Source organism: Lethenteron reissneri, chromosome 19 (assembly GCF_015708825.2).
Source record: "Lethenteron reissneri isolate LAM-NWPU_2019-01 chromosome 19, ASM1570882v1, whole genome shotgun sequence".
In the NCBI taxonomy this organism is placed as follows: Eukaryota; Metazoa; Chordata; class Hyperoartia; order Petromyzontiformes; family Petromyzontidae; genus Lethenteron; species Lethenteron reissneri.
The window spans coordinates 4896383-4916588 of record NC_083797.1 but is presented as its reverse complement, the minus strand read 5'-3'; the positions used below and the strand labels follow the sequence as shown (position 1 = coordinate 4916588).

Genomic DNA, 20206 nt, shown 5'->3' with positions numbered 1-20206 from the left:
TAACGGCAATAAAAAATTGCTGCAGGACGAAATAGGTTTCAATGCAGGCCTTCTCTATGGTTACATTTTCAGCGCTGGATAAATATGGAAAAGTGTTATTCTTCCTTTATAAAACAATGTACATTATGTGTTATATGTGTTATATATGTTCACGAGCTTGAGGTAAGTAAAGGCCACTTTCTACCAACTTTAGTGTCAGGCGCTTAAAAACATGTACATAAAAAATTTGATTTGAAAAAAATGTCATATTTGAATTCAACACAGCCAACGCGGTATTGCCAATTATTTAGTTTAATTTCCATGCAGCACTCTTAAAAACGTCCAGAAACAAACTTTCATAGGCCTATGCTCAAAGACGTTAAATGTGCTCCCGACAAAATGTACGGGATCCAAAATAAAATGTAAAAAATACAAATATTATTTGTTTTAAAAATATTCCTATCAATATATGGGTTATATTTGTGCCAAGTTTCACTTTATAGTGCTTCGGCAACGTCGTCCCGCACCTCCGAGAAGCACGGTTGGCTATGTATGGTGCGAAAGAAGTTCAACATACATGCATACATGTGTAGTGACTGACTCAGAGACACTAGGAGAAGGAGGCACTCTATTTATGAACAGCCTTCACAGTCCACACAAAGCAACTACAGCTCCCAGTCAGGACAGCTGGCAGACTGCCTGACTGACGACGCCGAGAAGACGCAGACTGAGCCTCCAGCAGTACGACGAGGGGATCCCGCTCCAGGCGACAGCCCCGAGCTCCCGCTCGGGGTCCCCTTTTATCCTCCCAGCGTGGCCTCGCTCCGCCCCAGCCACGCCCCCCTTTCTAGAACCTACTAGCGGGTTCCTGGGCTTCCCCCACGTGCCCCCTCTGTAACCTTTCCCCTCCATCCATCTTTCTGGTTTATCACGTGACCTGCTGACAGAAAGGGCTGCTGCAACTGTAGATCCCCTTCTCTGCCAGCAACCAGCGCTATGCTACGTAGTGACCCATTCCATGTCACTACACATGCATACGTTAACTTTACATCAGTCACTCCGCCAGTCGCTCACTCACTCACTCATGGCCGTCTATATCACAGTGAGGCAAGCGGAAACTCGTACACTGTTATCCAGAGGTGTGGACTCGAGTCATGTGACTTGGACTCGAGTCAGACTCGAGTCATGAATATGATGACTTCAGACTCGACTTGGACTTGCATAACAATGACTTTGTCCCACCTCTGAGGTGTGGACTCGAGTCATGTGACTTGGACTCGAGTCAGACTCGAGTCATGAATTTGATGACTTCAGACTCGACTTGGACTTGCATAACAATGACTTTGTCCCACCTCTGCTGTTATCTCATTGGCTTGCTGTTACTGGCCACAACTGACTCTTTTTGATGTGGCTGTCCAAAACAAGGCCGGTGTACCTTACACGGAGAGGATGGTGCTATGATCGTGTGACATGCAAGGCACGATGGGGAGGACAGATGCTATGGCCACAATCGCGCCTTTCAATGTCGATAAAAATGACTTCTCGCTTGCAGTAACATCGCTCGTATTCGTGAGCCTGGTCTGCGTGTATTTTTCCATCTGATGAGTTTCTCATCATTTAGAAACGGCATTAGAAATTAAGTTGTTTTCGTGCATGTTTTTCCTAATGATTGGCAAAAAAGCATGATTTTATTACAAGAAAAAGTAGATTTAAAATATATATATATACAGGGTGGCCCAAAAGTGAGAACATATAGGGATATTTTATTTATTTTAACACGTGCATTAAAACATTTTAATGTTTTATTATGTAAGTTAATATTTTATCTATTTTCATCATTAATAACTATTCTTCTTCTTCATGTGAGGTCATCTTAAATCCGTCACTTATAAAACTCGACCAAGAACCCTCAATGAATTTAGACAAAATATAATTGATGAATGTTTATATATCTTTTTAAAAATTTCGAAATGAATTTCAAAAGGGAATGCGTGCACACCTTAATCATAATACAAGTCAGTTAAATACTTCTTAAAATGTATTAAATAACCCGATGTGATGTGTTGAAATAAATATAATAACCCAATGTGTCCTGACTTTTGGAGCACCATGTATATGGCTGCGTGTAGGAATGAATGGCATAACGCCGCAAGAATGGAGCAGGTGAATCGCCTACCAGTACATGGGCAGCTGCAGCAGCTTGATGTACAGCGCTGGACTGAAGGCTGGGATGATGGGCACGGGCGGGTGAGCCAAGGACGCGTTCAGGCAAACGAGATCGGCTCTCAGTCCGAACACCTGAGGGATGAGACCGCCAAGCAGAACTCAACGTGCGAACGCTGCAAGCCAACGGAGCGTCCCGGTAACGATCAAATTCCTCGCACCTCGCGTGAGTCATGGCTGCACTCTCGCTACGCCTGCTCATGGGATATCGCTTGGCAGAGCTGTGCGTGGCTTGCGGGGGGGGGGGGGGGGGGTGTACAGGTGCACGCGTGTGTCTCGTACGCACCATGTGTGTGTGTTCGATGATAATATAGGGGAGCGGTTAGCAAGCTGCACTACGAGCCGGGCGACCCGAGTTCGATTCCCACCAACCCTAGGTCGACTCAGCCTCAAATGAGTACTTGGTGCAGTGTGTAAACATCACCACTCAGGAGACAAAGACGGCAGGGCATGGTGTTGGCCATGCAAACTTTCATAGGTGCTCGCTAGCAACACTTGCCCTAACTATCTGTTAAGGCTATACGGGGGATCTTTGTCTTTGTGTTCGATGACAATATAGCACATAGCCTGGCACACGCGCCGTGGTGACGTCACCGCCACTAAGTGGCGAATGGCGGTTGAGTTTGTTGTTGACAATACACTTTGTGGAGAAAGTGTTACGTATATTTTGTCTTAAAACTAAGCATGCCTTTCAATTACAGTCTTTGTACAGCTATTGCTCTATTTGCCAATTCACAGTTAAATTAAGTGGCATCCCCGCTCTGCCTTGTAGCTTGTGGGGTTATATGACTATAATTCACCATGCCGGTTAGCACCGGTTGGTGGAGGCTGTGAGCACAGATCGTGAAACATAGTACAGTACAACTGATTTTTGCTGCACCCCCTTCTGTCGACAATGTCAGTGCTCGCCCATCCAAGCTCTATCCAGGCTCAACCCTGTACCGTGTCAAAGATCCTATGGGGTTGGCTGCATTCTGTGTGATTCGGTCACGCGAAAATCACGTTGCCGTAAATGCTCGGGATGCAACCATTTGCCTCCTCATGTTCCAATGAAAGGTTGCTTTTGAGGATCACGATTCCATTTAAGAATCAATTATTTCCTAACAGTGTGGTGAATGCGGTGGTCCCGAGTGTATGTAGGGGGTCAACATCTTCAAATCAAAGCACAATGTTTGTTTTAAACGTACCGCGATTCAATGTACACATCGTAAGCTTAAACATACATATATCGATGAATTAACCGATCTCTTTGGTTCTTTCGGTAAAGTCAGGTCGTCCTCAGGCGAAAAAAACATAATCCAGTAGTGGATTATATTTTTTATATAATCCAGTGTTGCGATCGAAACGTCGTGATATTTTATTTTTTGTTTTATTTAATTTTTCTACCTACGTGACTTTACCGAAAGAACCAAAGAGTATGGATTCCTGCAGGCACGAAAGCTTCAAATCAAGAATTAACCGATCCTTCAATACAGCTTAACGGTAAACAAAATACCGGCCACAACATTCAACTTACAATCGGAAAGTTTCAACCGACAAGACAAAATAATCGCTATCCTTCTGGGGCACGCGAAATTACTTCCACTTCATAGGAAGTCAACAAGTCATCATCGTATGAGTACTCTCTCCTATGCCTAAAGAACATTTTTTTGGAGTTTGACAATGCACAGATTCATTTATTAAGATTGATTGTTACACTCGTGATGCGTGCATTCAATCGCTTACGCAATCATTTGCTTTTATGATATAATTATTTCTGTACATTCAGGTTACCTCTGCAACCACTAGAGGTGCTACATTTACACTTACAGAGAAAAAAAACGGTCTCGAATTTAAATATACACATCACTGCATCAATAAATGGCCGAATCGTTAAGTTGCTTGGGTGCTTAGCTCACAAACGGTTGCAATTAAAACATCCCAGTTTAGAATCAACTCAGCCGTTAATCTGAATAGGACTAATACATTTGCTACCACTTTATATGACGTTAAATGGTGGATATACTACGAACACATTTGCCAGCGCCTTGGGTTGTGACGCTTGTTATTCTGCACATTGTCCAACGTTTTGATCCACGTGCTGAAAAAGCTCCGAGGCAGCAGTACCACGAGAACGTGGAATCTCTTCCGCTAATTCTGGGCCACCAACAAAGAATTTTAATTTGACCAATTTTTTAAATTTATTTTACCAGGCCAGGCCCACTGAGCTATACAGCTCTTTTTCAGAAGCGATCAGGTCAAAAATGATAACTCAACAAAGTAGCTTACCATGCGGACATGTGTAGAAGCCAAATACTCTGAACGCGTGTTTTCCAAATGTGGAGGGAAAAACCGGGGGACCCAGAGAAAAATCCACATGACCACGGGGAGAACACGCAAACTCAAAACATACAGGCATCAGGGTCAAGATCGAACCCACGACCTCCTGTATACCAGGCGAGGCAGTTCACATCTCACCACCAACGAGTGCCACATCAACATCCGGTGATTCCGCTTTGCCTTGACCTTCAATTCAACTTCGCGTCCGTGTCTACCGTGGCCCCGGCACCGGCCACACCGGCGGTACCTTGAGGTAGCAGTGCACGTAGCAGTGGTGCAGGAGGCTTCGCGAGGGCTGCGACAGGCTGCTGAGCGTCCTGGCGAGCCGGCGCGGGTACATGGGGGTGCAGTGCTCCAGGTTGACGCGGTCCACGTGCAACGCGAATGCCGGCAGGGCGCGCGACGCCGGAGGCCTGGCCCCGGGGGCACCCGCGCCCACCTGGGTTCGTCGGGCCCGGTCGGGGGAGGAGAGAGAAATAAATAAAAAACCTGCACGCCGCACAGCCAGGCTCATTTCTGACTGATTCACGGCCAGGGCGGTTGTTAAACGGATCTGTTTTTGTTCAATTACGAATCCACCTTGCCTTGCAGCTCGCCTTGCATTGTGTCTGGACCCCACATGGAAGCCTCATGTGATCGGATGATTGAGGGGCTCACCAATTGCCCCATACGGCAGGCTCACTTACGGACCGTTGCCTGCTGGTGTGCAGCTCATTAGCACTGGCATAGCGAGAGGGCCCATGGTGATTTTCTCTGTTTGTATGGCAAGGTGGTTAAGGAGCCTGTGACGGACAGCCAAATGATTTTAACACTCCGAATAGGGATACATCATTTTTGACAAGACCAAATGATATGAATATTATAATCCTTCAAGAAAAAAAGCACTCATGCAAGGAGTAATTTTATCATCTATGAGCAGATTTGAGTTTTTTATACGTATATTTTACCACGCCAGTCAAAATGAAGGGTGTTTTCCGATGAGTATATGCTTGCTGATGCCATAGGAGTGGGAAGACACGTCAACTTTCTGAGTAAAGATTTAGGAAATATTTAACCATTTTTCTGGAGGCCCTTTATAGGCCTAACCAACAGTGAGGATATGTTTAAGCATAATTAAAAAGTAAAGGAGGGAAAATCAAATTAATTTTCCGTATTACTATTTCATTAACGTTCCAACATTGTATGGCTACATGTTCTCAAATTAATTTGACTTTGTATGTTGCGTGTGTGTGTGCCTGTGTGTGTATGTCTTTGTGCGGAGCAGTTGTGTAGCGGCTAGTGCGCTGTGCTACGAACCCAGCTACCAGAATTTGATTCCCGCCCACAGCCAACGCCAGTGACGATTGTCTCAACCAGTCCTGGTCCTCCCCTAGGTCGACTCAGTCTCAAATGATTACCTGGTGCGGTGTGTAAACTTCGCTACTTGGGAGACAAAGGCGGCCAGGCGTGGTGCTGGCCACCCATCCCCTCGTGTGCCCTGCCGGCCTTCATTGGTGCTTGCTAACAGCACTTGCCTCGAAAGTCTGTTAAGGCTACACGGGGGGTCTTTGTCTTTTTTCTCTCTGTGTATATGTGTGTCTATGCGTTGTGAGAGATTCATTTTTTGTAATAGTACAGTGCACGCAGATGCATTTTCAAAACCAAGCCAAATACCTTGAGCTAATGTTGCCACTTTGCATCAACGTTTCCCGACAAATGAAAATAAACAGCCATCAAAACCTGCTACATTTTACCTGCCGAACCGACCCACGTAATCTCCAAAGGAAATGCTCGTAATGAAATAAATATGCGGCCGTCAGCAACTATTTTATCGATGCGCCATTGCTTTTGGTCATTCGTATGAAAACGACAACATCACGCACGCTGAGAGACATTCGAGATAGCATATTAAGCGAGATTATTTTTGTTTCTTCAAGCGTTCTCATCATTTTTGGTGGTTTCTTAACGCTAGAGTGATGCAGACACGCCCACACTCCATTCACCTCAAAGTGACAGGTCAGAACTGATTGAACGCAGCAGGCAGATTTGCCAAGCACAATTATGAAATAATAGTTCTTGTTGAATTGCGAAGGCTTTTGAAAATTTTTACGTAAGATTGTCATTTCGTTTTCTGTAACAGCAATATGGGTATACACATTTAAGACTGCGGCAATAAAAAGTCGTGTTGCTTTAAAAAGGGATTTGCAGATGTGAAAACCACAGGGCATAAATAAAACGGCATTTGCGGTCACTGTAACAACATTTGCATGTTTGTCCGGCAAGACAAGAGGTCGTTTTTAGATGCCTTTTATTTTTACACGCCGAGACTTAACAGGGACCGTGATTATAAATCAGGCAATCGTCAGCCCCAAGCAAAAAAAAAAAGCTGGGAAACTGGGATGGTTTATTTTTTTGGGAACCTAAGCATGGCACCAACAACTCGAGAAATTCTTAGCAACCGAAGGCATCGAAACTCAAACAAACGCATGCGTGCCCTTCGGGGAGGTGTTTCTGGGAGCTGGCACGTACACTGCGCTTGCAACTTCACATCAAAGCACATGTGGTTTCGGACGGTTCCAAAACCTCCGCAGGAGAGCCGTGTTCATCGCACAGCCCTGGCTGTCCATTGGTGGAGTACAGTACAACTCGGCTGCATGCAATCCCGCACACGAGCCGGGCACCCCCCCCCACCTCCGCCCCTGATTATTCTGTATGTTTTCGCATGCTGAGTATGTACACCACAATTGCCTCCTGTGACTAACACTTTGGCTCTTTTGCAGCTGCACACTTTGGCACAACAGCCTGCCAGGATAAGGACTGCTTCCACTCTGCAGATTTTTTTGTATTTCTTTTTTTATTTTCCGAGGCAACGCTGGGTTTTATGCGCCTTTCGTTGACATCGGTACCTCTTTTTATGTCACTCTGCGGATGGTCAAAATTGTTGGCAGTTCACTATTTATTTGTTTCATTTCGCGAAGGCCTCCCACCACCACCCCCTTTTGTTTTAAAATACACCCGTTGTGTTTCGTTTGCAAAAAGATAAAAGCAGCTGGTGGGCAACAGAGCGAATTTAGATTGACGCACTTTACCTCGGGTTAAGAAATTGCCGTGTGACCTCGCCGTGAAGTGACCCTGGAGGCCACTCGCGAGAGAAAGAGAAGAAAAAACGACTCGGGGGGGGGGGGGAGGGAGGGGAATTCATGTCCGAGCACTCGCATGTGAAGGGGGACTCAGAATCAGCATCTGCTTTTATCCTGGATAAATCCGAATGAGCTACGGAGCCCTTTTTCACAGATGTCCATTAGGGGAGACGGGTCAGAAAGTTACAACAAACGATACAAAAAAAGAATTACAGGGGTGCAAAGTAAAGGAAAGGTAAGCAAGCCATTAAAAATAAATGCGTAAAACAGATCAAGCGTGCAAGTTCAAATTGTGTAAGTACACCAATTCCAAACCTTGGGCAAGGCATCAAAAAGAACAACAACAAAAAAACAGTCCCAGACCCCGCCGAGACAACACGCAGTCCCCCCTCCATGAAATGGGGGCGTAAACGCGCAGTTACCTGGCCCGAGAAGTACTGCGGGAAGATTCTGTCGAGGAGGTTGAACTCTGCGATGGGCACGGTGAGGCTGACGCTCAGGACGGTGAGGCAGGTGGTGCGGACCGGGATGAACTCCTCCAGGGAGGCCACCTCCTCAGGGCTGGGTGGCACCCGGGCCTCCTCCACCAGCTCTGCAGCCGACGATGACGAGAATACACGAGCAGCGATAGCATCCCTCACGCCAACAAAGATCCCCCCCCCCCCACCCGCCCGTATAGCCTTTGAAAGGCTGTTCGGGCAAGTGCCGTTGGCGAGCACCTATGCAATCCGGTACAGCGCACGAAGGAGAGGGTGGCCAGCCAGCACCATCGACGGGCGCCTTTCTCTCCAAAGTGACGACGTTTACGCACCACACCGGGGTACTCGTTTGAGGCGGAGTGGAGCTTGGGGAGGCACAGAACCGGTTCAGTTCATCATCACGGGTGTTGGCCGTGATCAGGAAACGAATTCTGGTCGCCGGGTTCGTAGCGCAGCGTGCTAATCGCTACGCTACTCACCTCCACACAAAGACAAAGATCCCCCGTATAGCCTGAACAGACTGTTGGGGAAAGTGCTGTTAGCGAGCACCTATGAATGCCAGCACAGCACACGAGGGGGTGGGTGGCCAGGACCACGCCTGGCCGCCTTTGCCTCCCCACTGGCGATGTTTACACACCGTACCAGGTACTCATTTAAGGCTGAGTCGACCTAGGGGAGGTCCAGGACCGGTTCAGATAATCGTCGCTGCTGTTGGCCGTGAGCGGGAATCGAACTCAGGTCGCCGGGTTCACAAGCGCAGCGCAAAGACTGGGCATTGCAATAGAAATGGAGTGAGAAGGTTGAGAAAAACTGCGTAGGTTTTTTGCGATTGTGATGTACAGCTCGTCGTGATGTCTGACTGTTCGCACCGCATGCTGGGGAGCTTCTGCAACGAACGTCGAGCTCTTGGGTGCGTGCACAAGTGCCGAAGTTGATAAGCAACATCAAGGTGCCCCACGTCGAACGCTCGCCACAGCTGGAAAACTCCGTACACTCGTGGGGGAGAACGTGTAACTGCTCGATTCAGCTCCCGGCTCTCCCAGGCAAGACATTCACACCGAGTAGATACGCTTATAAAAAAAAAACTTTTCAGAATTATATAGTTTTTTCTTTCCTCATTTGCCCCAAATGTTCCACCAATTGTGCAACTTACACCATGCCATGACACGGAGACATATCTGGTGCAGTGCATGGCCCTGTTAGGATAATGGCTTGCGGAACGAGAGCTCATAGACCTACTTCTGAGATTCTAGATTTGAAGCTTTCGTGACTGCAAAGATTCATACTCTTAGTTTTTTCGGTAAAGTCAAGTAGGTAAAAAATGAAATTAAAATACAGCAAATCTGGCTGTGACGGTCCCACCTGATGACGGAGACTTGTGTTGCCTCCGAAACGTCGTGATTTTTATTATTTTATTTTTATTAATTTTTATTTCACTACTTCTGAGATTCCGTTCGAGTGATTTCCTTACGAATACCAAGGGCGCCGCGATTCCTGACACGCCCTGCTACACAGCGGTCAAACTGAAGTTACATCGAATTTTCACAGTTTGAAAATGTTACACAAAAACAATAATTTACAACGGGATTTTTTTTTTCTTTGCACGGGCACCGAAGTCCAGGCTCGTGGTCGTCAACTTGCCACGCACACTCGGGCAATCCTGGGATTGGTCACAGGCAGACGAATCTCGGGCATTGAAACCCAGGAGCGTGGCGGCGCTGGCTCCGTAGCGCCCGAGTCGCCCCAGCCACCTCAACGCTTATGCTTCTTGACGTTCACACTCTCACAAGTGCTGGCATCGCCAGCGGTTGTGATAAACGGACAGAGCCGGCACCGCCTTGGCAGCTGCAGAAAAGCGGTTCCAGACTCAGACGGGGGGGGGGGGGGGGGGGGGGGGGTCTGTCCCGCACAAACACTGCACAACCATTAAAGGGGCCCTGTAAGTCTCCGGGCGGAATGCGCCAAGAAGATTTTCGTGAAGTGGCTTTTATTTGTTGTGTTTTATATCCGAAAGGCCCAATCCGAACTCTGCAACGTTGGAACAAAATGAGTTAGCACGGGGCATCGGCAGTGCACGCTGCTGGCGCGTTTGGTCCGTGACATTGAAGGATTGCTGTGCAGCATTAAATGTGCTGGAATAAAATTAGCACCCCCTGAAAATGTGGGATGATTCAGTCTGACGCCTGTGGAGTTCATGTTGAAATCGACAACAACGTCGTGTTTAGAGTGTCTGATGTCATACGCGCAAACACAATGCAAGCCTCTCTCTGTTCGCACATGCAAGCACGCGATGGCAATTTCTACCACAGTTGAAGCAGCAGCCAACGAACGTCATGCACTCAGGGGGGTTAAATCGTGCGAGCTGCACAACAGTAACGGTGACTGATACCACCGCTTACTTATCCAAGTCGAACTAATTAATTTCAAGAAACTGCTACAGGCCAACTCGTTAGTGATTGCACGTTCTACACAAGAACATTCGCACGCCTCTCATAATATATAGTTGATGCATGATGTCCATTGCATATTCAGTGTGAAAGGGGCAAGCAGATAAACAGCTGACGATGACAATGCCAACGATGACGACAATAAATGATGACAATCGTTCTAATGCGCGTGACTCGATGAAAAGCAATTCGCAAGTCTACGTCCAATTTGGTTCCCAAGAGATTTGCTTTAGTTGATGCGTGGTCCATTACTTTGTTGAATTTTTCACAGTGGCCCAAGACTCTGTGGTCGACGGTCCGGCCGGGTTTTCTGCAATCGAACGCCAGGATTCCCTAGATTTCCCACGCTTGAGGGCACCTGTGGGATCTGCCGTTTGACGCGTGAGTTCGATCTTCAAGTGGACCATTGGTTCGGAGGTGGAGTTTAAAGTCCAAAAGTTATTTCGTGAGATCGGCGATCAGATGCTTGTTCGGGACATATAGGGGTGTGGCGATACAAACACTGGGCTCAATTGAGAGGGGATATGCGCAAAAAATAACAAAAAGTATACCACTTAATTACGCAGACAAAAAAACGTGAAAGATACAATTAGGTGTTGCGAGGTACACTGTAAACGATACTGAAACTCTCCCGCCACACTGCTATGTGTGCATTTCCGCGATCGCATGCCGGGCTTTCTTCCAATGCCCCCTTGTGAATGTCAGCACGGCTGGCTTAGCATGGGCTGCGAAAGACGCTCAAAACATACGTGCACACGTGCGTACGAGGTAAGCGGGCGGGATCTGAGTTGAAAAACGCGCGGGGATCGATTCTTTGAACGCGACGACGTACGCGGAGAGCACAGCCCGCGTGAGACGGCGCCTTGCGCACGCGCGACAACACGTGCCTGGCCCGGGGCTGCTGTAGGCTTCGTACTCGTGGTCGAGCGCGCAGGCCACCATCTTGGCGATGCGATGCACCGAGCTGGCGTCGAGGCGCAGCTCCGTGGCGCCCAGCACGAAGCGCTTGAGCGACGATTCCCTGGGACGGGGCCCGTCGCCGGCCCTCCCGGGAGCTCCCTCCAAGGGGCCGCCAGCAACTGGAGGAAAGGAAAACCACCACCGGCCAACGCCGCCCCCGCCCCGCCGCGGGCCACCGCCGCGTGAAAATGAAAACATTGAGACGATAAAACGTGCGGTGTTCTGCCCGGCTGAGTTTTACTCATCCCTGTGGGGTATCCACATTCACCGCGGACTGGCCCAAAATGAACAAAATAACGTACGCAACACCATACCGTGAGAATAAACGTGCAAATCTCGCAGCTAATCCAGATACATGTCCGCGAGTGGAACCAGAGTCTGTGGACGGAGTGTCAATAAAAATTATTTTGTGTTAACCAGCGGTGGGGGGGACCTGAGGCAAGCGGAATCAATATAGGCCCACAACTTCACTGCATTCGGCCTGCCACTTCAAAACGACCACAAGTTACATATTTATCCGCAACTGCAAGAATATTGGCTGCACACTAATCGGGTACTTGAGGGGAATATTTTCGACCCGGCAAGACCGTTTTTTTCTAACTTGAGCATGTTCGGTCAACTCTTGCCACCGCAAGAGCCTCTTACAGTGAGAGAAGTAACGAAGATGTGCGTATGTGTGTGAAGGGTGTTGATACGTGCACCTGGCCTGGCACAAGCGCCGTGGCGACGTCACCGCCAGTTAGTGGCGAATGGTGGCTGTTGTTGCCGTTGTTGTTGCGTGTTACGTTTGGGCGGGCAACGTAATAATTTAATAGCCCTATTCAGCCCTCGGGAAGACAAACTGTTCTCACCTCTGGCGTAAACCGAACTGAAATCCCCACAAGAGAAAATATCATTGTCGCCCGTTTTTTTCTTTTCTTGCGTGCGAGCGCCGCATGGCACCACAATGCATTGCAGCAGATTGCGCAAGCGGGCAATGAATATCGGGGAGCATCGGCTTCTTGTAATTCACTGTGAAGCAGCCTGCATGTTGGTCCATGGAGAGGCGACTGCTGCTCTTTGCCCCGCTCCACCACCTTTCTCTGCGTCTCAAGAATGTGCCGACTGGCGGGCCGTGGAGACGTTGCAAATGTTGTGATGTTGAAATGTGCACGTGTAAAGGTTGGGGAGCCTTTCCCTTACATGTAACGCATTAAATGCGCCATGCACAAAGGCCAAATGACATGTGATACTGAAAAATGTTAATTGCAAACCCCAAGATGATATTTTTTTTGGGGGGGGGTGGTGCAGGGAAGGGGGGAAAGTACTACTATTATTATGGGACAAATATAGCTGAAAATGATTAACCCAATAAAGGTATTGGTGTGGAGCAGTACAAATTGGTAGCCAAACTGTGGAAGAGCGTTATTCCTCGGTGGCACCCAGGGACCGCTGAGCATGCGTTGAGCCGGCTTTGCGGCGAGGCGTAAATTCGGGTGTGAGCTGCAGGTGGGCGTCCCGAGAGACGCACGGCTGAGTGATGAAGCCCTCAATCCGGCCACAATCATCGCTGCAAATGAAAATCTGCCCCAAAAACCACACCGTGTAAGAGCAGTGTTTCAGGTGGGGGGGGGGGGGGATTATGTACAATTACCCGTAATTGTAACGCCCGTCTGAGAGCGGGGGAGGGAGATTTGTCGTGACCTGTCGTGCAGATGATTTATATAATGCCACGTTTTCAACGGCCGAGAAAAAACTGGCTTCTTGATGATAAAATAATTGGGTTAGCCTTGTCAGAACGGCGAAAGGCGCCTTGAGTGATTACGCTATGAAAGATGTTGGAATAAAGTAGTGCACCGTACAATAAAATGTTCTAATTCTGTTTATTCAGGCGCTCGTTTCATAACTGAGATACTAAACAACACGGGAAACCAACGTCCGTCAGTTGTCAACGCGCAAAAACTAATTCATTTTTTGATCTCTCACATTTCCGAGACATCAAACGCTGTTTTGGCTGCGGAAGGTTTTTTTGTTTGTTCCCACAATTGTGAAGTCGCTGTGGTGCTAGATTAAATGTCATCGCATTGGGCGCATGCCTCTCCCGTCGCACCACCTGCTCGCTGACACAGTACCTTTGTTCTCCTCCACGGCCATGGTGTACAAGTAGTCAAGGTACGCGGCGCCAAACCGCTGGAGTCCCGCCGTCTCCGTGCACGTCTCCTGCGCAAAGAAGTGCGATGGCCCCGTGGCAAGATGTTAGCTACCCCGCCTGGTATACACAGGAGCGACGTGGGTTCGACCCTGACGCCTGCTGTATATTTGGAGTTTGCGTGTCTCTTTCTCATCATCACGGTGGCGAGGAGATGTTAATTACCTCGCCTGGTATACACAGGAGCGACGTGGGTTCGACCCTGACGCCTGCTGTATGTTTGGAGTTTGCGTGTCGCTCTCTCTCATCATCATCATCATCACGGTGGCTGAGAGATGTTAACAACCCCGCCTGGTATACACAGGAGCGACGTGGGTTCGACCCTGACGCCTGCTGTATGTTTGGAGTTTGCGTGTCGCTCTCTCTCATCATCATCATCATCACGGTGGCTGAGAGATGTTAACTACCTCACCTGGTATACACAGGAGGGACGTGGGTTCGACCCTGACGCCTGCAGTATATTTGGAGTTTGCGTATCTCTTTCTCATCATCATCATCATCATCACGGTAGCTAGGAGATGTTAACTACCTCGCCTGGTATGCAGGAGGACGTGGGTTCTTCCCTGATGCCTGCAGTATATTTGGAGTTTGCGTGTTTCTCTCTCTCATCATCATCATCACAGTGGCAAGATGTTAGCTACCCCGCCTGGTATACACAGGAGGGATGTGGGTTCGACCCTGACGCCTGCTGTATATTTGGAGTTTGCGTATCTCTTTCTCATCATCATCATCACGGTAGCTAGGAGATGTTAACTACCTCGCCTGGTATGCAGGAGGACGTGGGTTCTTCCCTGATGCCTGCAGTATATTTGGAGTTTGCGTGTTTCTCTCTCTCATCATCATCATCACAGTGGCAAGATGTTAGCTACCCCGCCTGGTATACACAGGAGGGATGTGGGTTCGACCCTGATGCCTGCTGTATATTTGGAGTTTGTGTGTCGCTCTCTCTCATTATCATCACGGTGGCGAGATGTTAACTACCCCACCTGGTATACACAGGAGGACGTGGGTTCGACCCTGACGCCTGCTGTATATTTGGAGTTTGTGTGTCTCTCTCTCTCATCATCATCACGGTGGCGAGATGTTAGCTACCCCGCCGGGTATACACAGGAGCGACGTGGGTTCGACCCTGACGCCTGCTGTATATTTGGAGTTTGCGTGTCGCTCTCTCTCATCATCATCACGGTGGCGAGATGTTAACTACCTCGCCTGGTATACAGGAGGGACGTGAGTTCGACCCTGATGCCTGCTGTATATTTGGAGTTTGCATGTCTCTCTCTTTCTCATCATCATCATCACGGTGGCTAGGAGATGTTAACTACCCCGCCTGGTTTACAGGAGGTCGTGGGTTCGTTTCCGATTCTGACGCCTGCTGCTGTGTATTTCGAGTTTTTTTCCTCCACATTTAGAAACGTCCGCTTTAGAGTAGTTGGCTGCTGTACATTCCCACGCGATGAGCCGCTTCCTTGAGCTGTCATTTGCGATGGCCAGGTCGTTTCTGAAACAAAGCTACACAGCTCAGTGGGCCTTACCTATTGGTGTCAGAAAAGGGCGAGCTAATAGAAAACGCATTGGCATTTTTCATCATGGGACCTCTTTTGCCAGTACCAAAATATGAGAATAGATTTTCCCCTTTTTTCTGGCAACAAAACAGGTGTTAAGATGTTAAAACACCAAACTGAAACCTTTGTACAAGGAATCATGTCTGCATTAACCACAATACTTGTGGTCAGAATGCAAATAAAAAACACACTCTGATAATATATGCATTGTCTTTGAAACTGATTGGTCCACACCAGAGACAGCTTTCTTTTGAGCCGAGTCTCAAAACGGTGTTTTGCGTCCTCTGGTCTAACACCGTTTTGAGACGAGGCTCAAAAGAAAGCTTTCTCTGGTGTGGACCAAATCAGTTTCAAAGACAATGCAAATATTATTAGAGTACGTTTTTTTTGTTTGCATTCTGACCACAAGCATTGTGGTTAATGCAGACATGAGTCCTTGTAAAAGGTTTCAGTTTCGGTGTTCTAACAATCTTAACACATGTTTTGTTGCCAGATAAAAGGGGAAAACCTATTCTCACATTGGCATTTTGCTGCTGAAGCATGAAAAGGTCAAATCTATAGAGAGTGAACACAGAGAACAAGTGTTATTATATTAACCACCTCAAAACACCCCAGCTACATGAACGTTTGCGAAGCCTCTCTCCAATTAAACTACTGTCACTGCATTATCTTTGTTGTTGTTGTTTCCCTGAATGCTCTCAATGCTGAGACAAGGCCTCTCACATGCGTTATATTTGTAAAAGGCAGAAGTAACGTAACATCAGCACTTTGCAGCGATGAAGCAGATTTTTTTTAAATAGTGGTTTCTGCCAAAATGTGGTAATAAATTCCTCTTTCCCCTCCCCCTGCCCCCAATATGAAAATCAGAAGTTAGTAGCAACAGTGATTTGTACATAAGACTTTCTAATCATAACCATGATTATAAATCTTGACTTAAAGATTTCATGACTGTAGGAATTAATATTCTTTGGGTCTTTCGGTAAAGCCACGTAGATAGGTTAAAAGAAAATAACAGAAAATAACAAAAAATAACAAAAAACTACGACGTTTCGATCGCAACACAAGCGTTTGTCATCAGGATGTGTTGCGGTCGAAACGTCGTAGTTTTTTGTTATTTTATTTTAACCTATCTACGTGACTTTACCGAAAGACCCAAAGAATACCATTATTCTACATGTTAAAAAAGGTTGTTAAACGTGAGAAAATGCACTCTTTTAGTTAGCCTCTTTTTTGTTTGCATGTTTGCAAACTGCAAATTGTGTGTGAGTTACCCAAGACCAAGAAAGGGGCCCCCCCACCTTTGGGTAGATTTGGAGAGACCAAGGGCACCTCAAGACACAAACTCTCCACAACAGCCCTGGCAGTGCCGTTCGGCTCCGAGAGGTACAACCCCAACGGGCCTTGTGTGTGGTGGCTTCACCTCGAGACACAAACTCTCCACAACAACCTTGGCAGTCATCTTCTTGGTTCTTTCGGTAAAGTCACGTAGAAGGGATAATAATAAAATAATAAAAATATAACATAATACAATGATTCTCACGACGTTTCGGCCACAACGCAAGCAGCCGTCCTCAGGTGGAGAACAGGTCTGTCGAGGACGGCTGCTTGCGTTGTGGCCGAAACGTCGTGAGAATCATAATATAATGTTTTATTTTTATTTTTTTATTATTTCCCTTCTACGTAACTTTACCGAAAGAACCAAGAAGATGAATCCCTGCAGTCACGAAAGCTTTAAATCGAAACGTTCGGCTCCGAGAGGTACAACAGCGTGGCTCGTGGCGGCACAACGACGACGCCGTCAAATTGGGCCGGGCGCGCGCTCAGGGGTGGCGGCGGCGGTTTGGCCGTACAATTCGAAATATTTCAGTTTTCCTGCGCTCAGCTGGATGCCAAATAAACGAGGAGAAAGACGACGGCTACATTGTCACTTTTCACGTTCAATAATACTCCCGAGAGCCTCGGTAAATCGGCTTGCGTTTCAAAGAATGTGGAAAACAATAAAAAAGAGACAACTGCAACGGTTTAAGCTGCAGAAATGTTGATGTGACGCTATGGACATCCGAGTCTTCTTGAGATGGGGGGGGGGGCGGGGAAACAGACTGCATCCGTCAACAATAAGCCCTGCGACAGGATCTCCGGCACATGCACACCTGTTTGCCATTACAATCCGTCTCAGCCGTCTACTGCCACAGTCTGACAAATCGTCGTCGTCTGCCTGACCATTGTTTTTTTGTTTTTATCGCGGCTGTTGTCCAGCTGTTCGACCATTCTGGGAAAACCCGTGATACGCGCCCGTGCGATCTTCCCATCGAGGGAAATCTGTGTTTTTGTGGCACAAGATTCACGAAGAACAAAGCGTGCGCCGGGCTCCTGTGCCCCCTCCCATTGTCACCTTGCGCGGATTATCAACAAACGGTGCACTGTCGTGTCGTGGATCAAGGCTTTAACGAGCAGACAGAGCGAGTCTCAATGTTACCGGGGCGCGGTGACTCATTCTTACTGTGACAACGTGCGCGTACATCGCTAAAGGTTATTTTTTTATCCAGGCAGCGTAACTGCACATGGCTTAGGCAAAGCCGGCAGTGATAATACAGTGTAATTTAAAACAGACCGACTGACTATCCCTGAGGAGCGCACTGACCGGCTCTTATTCGTTTATTGAACAGTTTTTTTTTGTGGGTCGCGTTTTTTACTTTCCCCGTGCGTGAGTGTTTCAAATCAGTGGCCTATTGACTTTTAAAATTGAATAAAAACCTCGATCTCCGGCGTCACGCAAAGCACTGTGGGGCAATCGGCGGTGGGAGTTGTGGGTAAAAATGTCCGTTCCAAGCCCACGCTGCGGACATACCCGGTGTGCGTCGGGGTCGAAGGTGAACTCGGCGCGGACGCCATTGTTCTCCGGGCTTCGGTAGTCGAAGAGAGAGCCGCTCATGTACGTGGGGCCCTTGCTGCTGAGGCTCTCGCCACAGCACAAGAAACAGCCATCCTGGTGCGGGGGAGAAATGAGAGGCGCGAGCAAAAGGCCGCATGTCATCATCATCATCATCACGGTGGCTAGGAGATGTTAACTGCCTCGCCTGGTGTGCAGGAGGTCGTGGGTTCGATCCCGACCCTGATGATACCTGCTGTGTATTTGGAGTTTCCGTGTCTCTCTCTCTCTCTCATCATCATCATCACGGTGGCTAGGAGATGTTAACTGCCTCGCCTGGTATGCAGGAGGTCGTGGGTTCGATCCCGACCCTGATGATACCTGCTGTGTATTTGGAGTTTGCGTGTCTCTCTCTCTCTCTCTCATCATCATCATCATCACGGTGGCTAGGAGATGTTTACTGCCTCGCCTGGTATGCAGGAGGTCGTGGGTTCGATCCCGACCTTGACGCCTGCTGCTGTGTATTTGGAGTTTAGATGTTCTCCCCGTTGATGTGTGATTTTTTCTCTAGGTGCTCCGATTATTCCCTCATTTAGAAGCAAAGTGCGTTTAGAGTATTTGGCTGCTATAAATTTCCACGTGATAAGCAACTTCGTTGAGCTATCATTTGTGGTCCGATCACTTTTGAAAAAGAGCTATATAGCTCAGTGGGCCTTACCTGGTAAAAGAAAAAAAGCTTTAGTTTAATTTATTTTGCCACGCCAAACACGCCGGGCAAATCCGCATATTTTTCTCTCTCCGATGTGTTTTCGGCTGGTACCGGGTGTAATTCGGCACAAAGTATAACGTTTCTCCCCACTTATCCGGGTGCTTCTTTACCAACTGCTTACAGTTCCATGTGCGGGGAGTGAAACATCGGACAAGAGGAGGTACGTCCGGACAGACACATCGACGAGCTGTACAGCGGAACCGCAAAAAAAAACTACGCAGTAGAAGTCTTCATTAGCGTCCGCAAAAATGAGCTGGCAAACGATGTCACTGAGCTGCCCAATAGCGGAAGGCAACTTGGCGAGTGGAAAGAGGGAGGGAGACATTTAGGCAACAAAAGCAAAAATAAACACCAATAAAAAAAGATATTCCCTCAAATAGAAAGATGAACAAAAACAATTAGTTGAAACAACCACACGTCAATCAACTGCTGGAAGACCTCCCTCCCATGCTGTGTGAGTCATGGGGGTTGTTTGACCATACTTCACCACGTTGGTAAATGTGGGTCAGTGAAGGAGGGGGGGGGCTCACCGAGGACCAGTTTGGTCTGAAATATCACTGCACGGTGATCATTATTCTTGAGTGGTGTTCAAACTCAGCTCACAGGGCTCATAGCACAACAGACTAGCAACTGAGCCTACGCTTCCCCCACCACTATGAGATACAAACTAACAAAATTAACAGTTAATATTTTACGAAACACGAATCTAGCCTGTGTCCTGGACTTTTTGACGCAACGTTAGAACGTTCATTAGCGAGAAGAAAGCCTTTTAAATTACAATCAGGAGTGTTCCACTTATATCAGTGGCATTGCGCTGGACGTGATGGCGCAGCGAAATTACTGGAGCACTGTTGACTGTCAATTTAAAAGCTTTTTTCTGACTAATGAGCTTAAAAAATGTGTTATCGGTCAACCCAGGACACAGAGCCTCGGTACGTATTCACGAGACCAAGATATATTTCTTTGTTCACATTATGTTCGGTCAATTCCCTCTCTTTACATAAAGAGGCTTCAAACTGTTGTCTGAAGGTTCGAGAGATACACAAAGCTTGTGTTGTCTCCGAAACGTCGTGATTTATTATTTTATTTCTATTATTATTTATATTATTTTTATTATTTACTTATTTTTTTACGTACGTGATTTTACCGAACAAAACCTAAGAGTATACACAGCCTAGGTGCATATCCTCGTTGGACTGGTTTATCTTCCATGATGCTTGAGGAATTCCGTTTGCCTTCCGATCTGCCGTACGAAACTCCTCCAGCAGGTGAAAAGTAACTGAAGCAAATGC

General features: G+C 47.5%; 1 protein-coding gene across 1 annotated transcript in view; it reads right to left on the bottom strand.

Moving 5' to 3' along the window:
* The window catches only part of VPS13B (vacuolar protein sorting 13 homolog B), a 301109-nt gene that overhangs the window by 221745 nt on the left and 59158 nt on the right, over positions 1–20206 (bottom strand). The window contains 6 exon segments of the mRNA XM_061554219.1: positions 2156–2277; positions 4769–4960; positions 8063–8232; positions 11454–11645; positions 13638–13725; positions 18125–18262. Of these exon segments, the coding sequence (XP_061410203.1) occupies positions 2156–2277; positions 4769–4960; positions 8063–8232; positions 11454–11645; positions 13638–13725; positions 18125–18262 (902 nt within the window).